This window comes from Eurypyga helias, unplaced genomic scaffold (assembly GCF_000690775.1).
Source record: "Eurypyga helias isolate BGI_N326 unplaced genomic scaffold, ASM69077v1 scaffold27986, whole genome shotgun sequence".
In the NCBI taxonomy this organism is placed as follows: domain Eukaryota; kingdom Metazoa; phylum Chordata; class Aves; order Eurypygiformes; family Eurypygidae; genus Eurypyga; species Eurypyga helias.
In genome coordinates, this window is record NW_010258955.1 from 1 (window position 1) to 2,655 (window position 2,655).

Below are 2,655 nucleotides of genomic sequence, written 5' to 3' on the forward strand. Positions count from 1 at the left end.
GGGGGCGGGAAGGGATGTGTTTTGGTTTCTTTTTAAACTATGGAGCTAACTTTTTTTGACTCTGTGCCAGTGACTGACTTATCAGTCTTAGCGCTGACATTTTTGTCCAGACTTATTTCCTTGGAGATGGAATTTATACAGCAAGCCCAAGCCAGAGCCATTGAGTTCTAATGTCATCAATACCTTTTTGCTCATGTGGATTACCTGGCTGTACTTTCATTTCAGGTCCCACCTGTAGAATCCGGCTAGGCAGGAGAAAATGAAAAGTAGCATGTCTGGGAGAAAAAAAAGTAAGAAATGTATGTAAAAGAAAGGCCTTGATAAGTCAGCAGCACTGTGACAAAATGTGGAATGGCTCTAGGCTCCTGCCCTAAAGCCCTGGAATGAAGGAGGCAAAGCTAAGACAGATGCTTCCATCTACACTTGAAAAGTGCCTTGTGCTGAAATCTCATGGACTGAAATTCTGGCTGGTGTTCCCACTCACCTGGGGATCTCCTCCTTGCTCTCTCTCTCACCCTCGGCCTCCAGATACTCCCGGTAAGTGCTGCAGAAGATTGCTTCCTGCTGCTCCCATTGGGAGTCCTTGATTAGGTGATTGTACCCCAAGCCAAGCGTGCTGTCATCATCCACTTTCTTCAAGGCATCCAAAGGGCTTTTAAAACTACTGCCTGGATTGGGAACACAAAGGTATAAGGCACAGCCCCAGCAGAGCAGACACCATGGAACAGCCACCATGGAGTGCTCAGAGGCACTTTGACCAACCCTCCTTCAGGGTGGCGTTGTCTTGAAAGGGACACCCTGCATCTGCCTGCTCGGAGTATTTCAACACTATGAGTATGTTCTGTGGGACTTCCCGTATCACCAGCCCATCTTCCAATTACTTGAAGGCAGGGACTAGGGCAAGTCATCTGAGGACCCAGCTCACCTTGCCTTCTGTGACACTTCCTGACAGTGCCCCAGCATCAGGTCTGCTCCCTCCCCATGCTCAACATTTTCCTATGAATCCAGGACTCAGAGTGGCAAACTAGGGGTGCTGTCAGGTTTCTAGGATGTAGGACAACCTTTTCCCTCTCTGGTGACAACGAAGCTGAGGGTGTATGACTACGACTTTGAAACACGCTGAAGTATTTTGTACTAACAAAGGTGACGTGAGATGGTCAGTAAGAAGCAACTCCCACTACAGGATTACATGTAACTGCAAAGACGGGTCAGGAAGGGACCAGGGATCACATTCCTGAAACTTTCTGACCTGCCCTATAGTCGTAAGGGCCATGATTTGTTTCCCACTTGAAGAAGGCTGCAGGTTGCGAGTGCAGAATCAGTCCTGACCTGTAACGGGTTTGGGTGGCTCTATTTTCAGCAGCAGCACGGGGAGACTCAGCTTTGCATCAGCTTTGTTTGCAGACACGGGAGACTCCTGCAACAGAAAGATGTCAGCCTGAGAACTGTCTCAGGCCCTATGCTGCTAGGGTTTCCCCTGTTCATGGGAATCAGATGCTTCCTGAAGCAAGTGTATGGAAATCTTGGCTGACACTGGGAGATACTGGAGAGATACTGGCTGGGAGATACTGGCTGACACAGGAGATACTGGGCTTAGGCTCATTCTTCAGGCCAAAACACAGAAGCTTGATGAAGGTCACTAGTTTCTCAACAACATTATAAAGGATGTCCTGCCCAGACATCTCCTGTCTTCATGCCCTAAATAACCTCCACTTAACGATCTTACTGATCCCTCTGAATGACTCTTGTTGCAGCACAGGCCTGGGTGGGCACAGCAAGGCTCAGGGGGGGAAAATAATAAATAAAAAAAGGACTAAATTTTGCAGAGTTCTGCTGAATACAAGAATCAGATTTTCCTTCAGAGAGCCCAGGAATGGAGGAGGTCATGTATGTGCTTGGCTAGAATGAAAAAATCCTAACCGGACTAACATTAGGGGGTCCCCACAACCCCCACTCCACCCACTCACATTGACATTTGGGTAAAGAGGAAAAATCTGACTAAATTATCAACGGGAAGAGACAGGAACTTGGGTAGTTTGCATGGAATCAGCAAAGAGTTTGCTTTTGGCTTGGCCAAGTTAAGGGGAATGTTTGCCGTGAAGACAGAGCTGAAGAGCAACTTCCTCTTAGATGGCCAGGAAAGTCTCTCCTGAAGGAGTTATGAGGCAGGTATTACAGGGGGTTAGCTGGAGGTGCTGGGCAGAGGGTGCCTGTGAGTTGGGAGGGGAAATCTAGCAGGGTGAAAGCGATGCAGGAGAGGGTTAAGCACTGACTCAGCATTTATAATTCCCCATAACAGCTCAGGATTTTCACTGAGGCCAGCTACCATCTCTGCAGAACTGTCTCCATGCAGCTCCAGATTCTTCTGCCAAAGAACCAGAGGTGGCAGGGGTTAGTGCAGACAGACAGAGACCCTCCGCTGCTCAGGTGGGTTTGGCCATGACCTCACTAGACTCCTCCTGTAGACAGCCTAACACAAGAACCAAGACCACACTCCCAAGTAGAAGTCAGGCCCAATTCCCACTCCTTCACCTTTCCCCAGTAACATCAGGGAGAAGCCCTGTGGGAATACCCTTACGTAGGGCCTCCTCAGATGGAGCAATACTGCTGGTAAAGAAGCTGCTAGTTTCAGGGAGGGGCAGCAGGGAGGGTAGC

The 2,655-nt window shown here is 48.9% G+C and overlaps 1 protein-coding gene across 1 annotated transcript in view; it reads right to left on the bottom strand.

Moving 5' to 3' along the window:
- Positions 1–204: 204 nt before the first annotated feature.
- Positions 205–2,655, bottom strand: part of LOC104511794 (WD repeat-containing protein 93-like) — a gene marked incomplete at its 3' end in the record, with an annotated part of 6,045 nt that continues 3,594 nt past the window's right edge. The window contains exons 6-8 of the mRNA XM_010154541.1: positions 1,330–1,417; positions 485–668; positions 205–275 (exon numbers count right to left, since the gene is read on the bottom strand). Coding sequence (XP_010152843.1) covers positions 205–275; positions 485–668; positions 1,330–1,417 — 343 coding nt within the window. The remainder of the gene's footprint in view (positions 276–484; positions 669–1,329; positions 1,418–2,655) is intronic.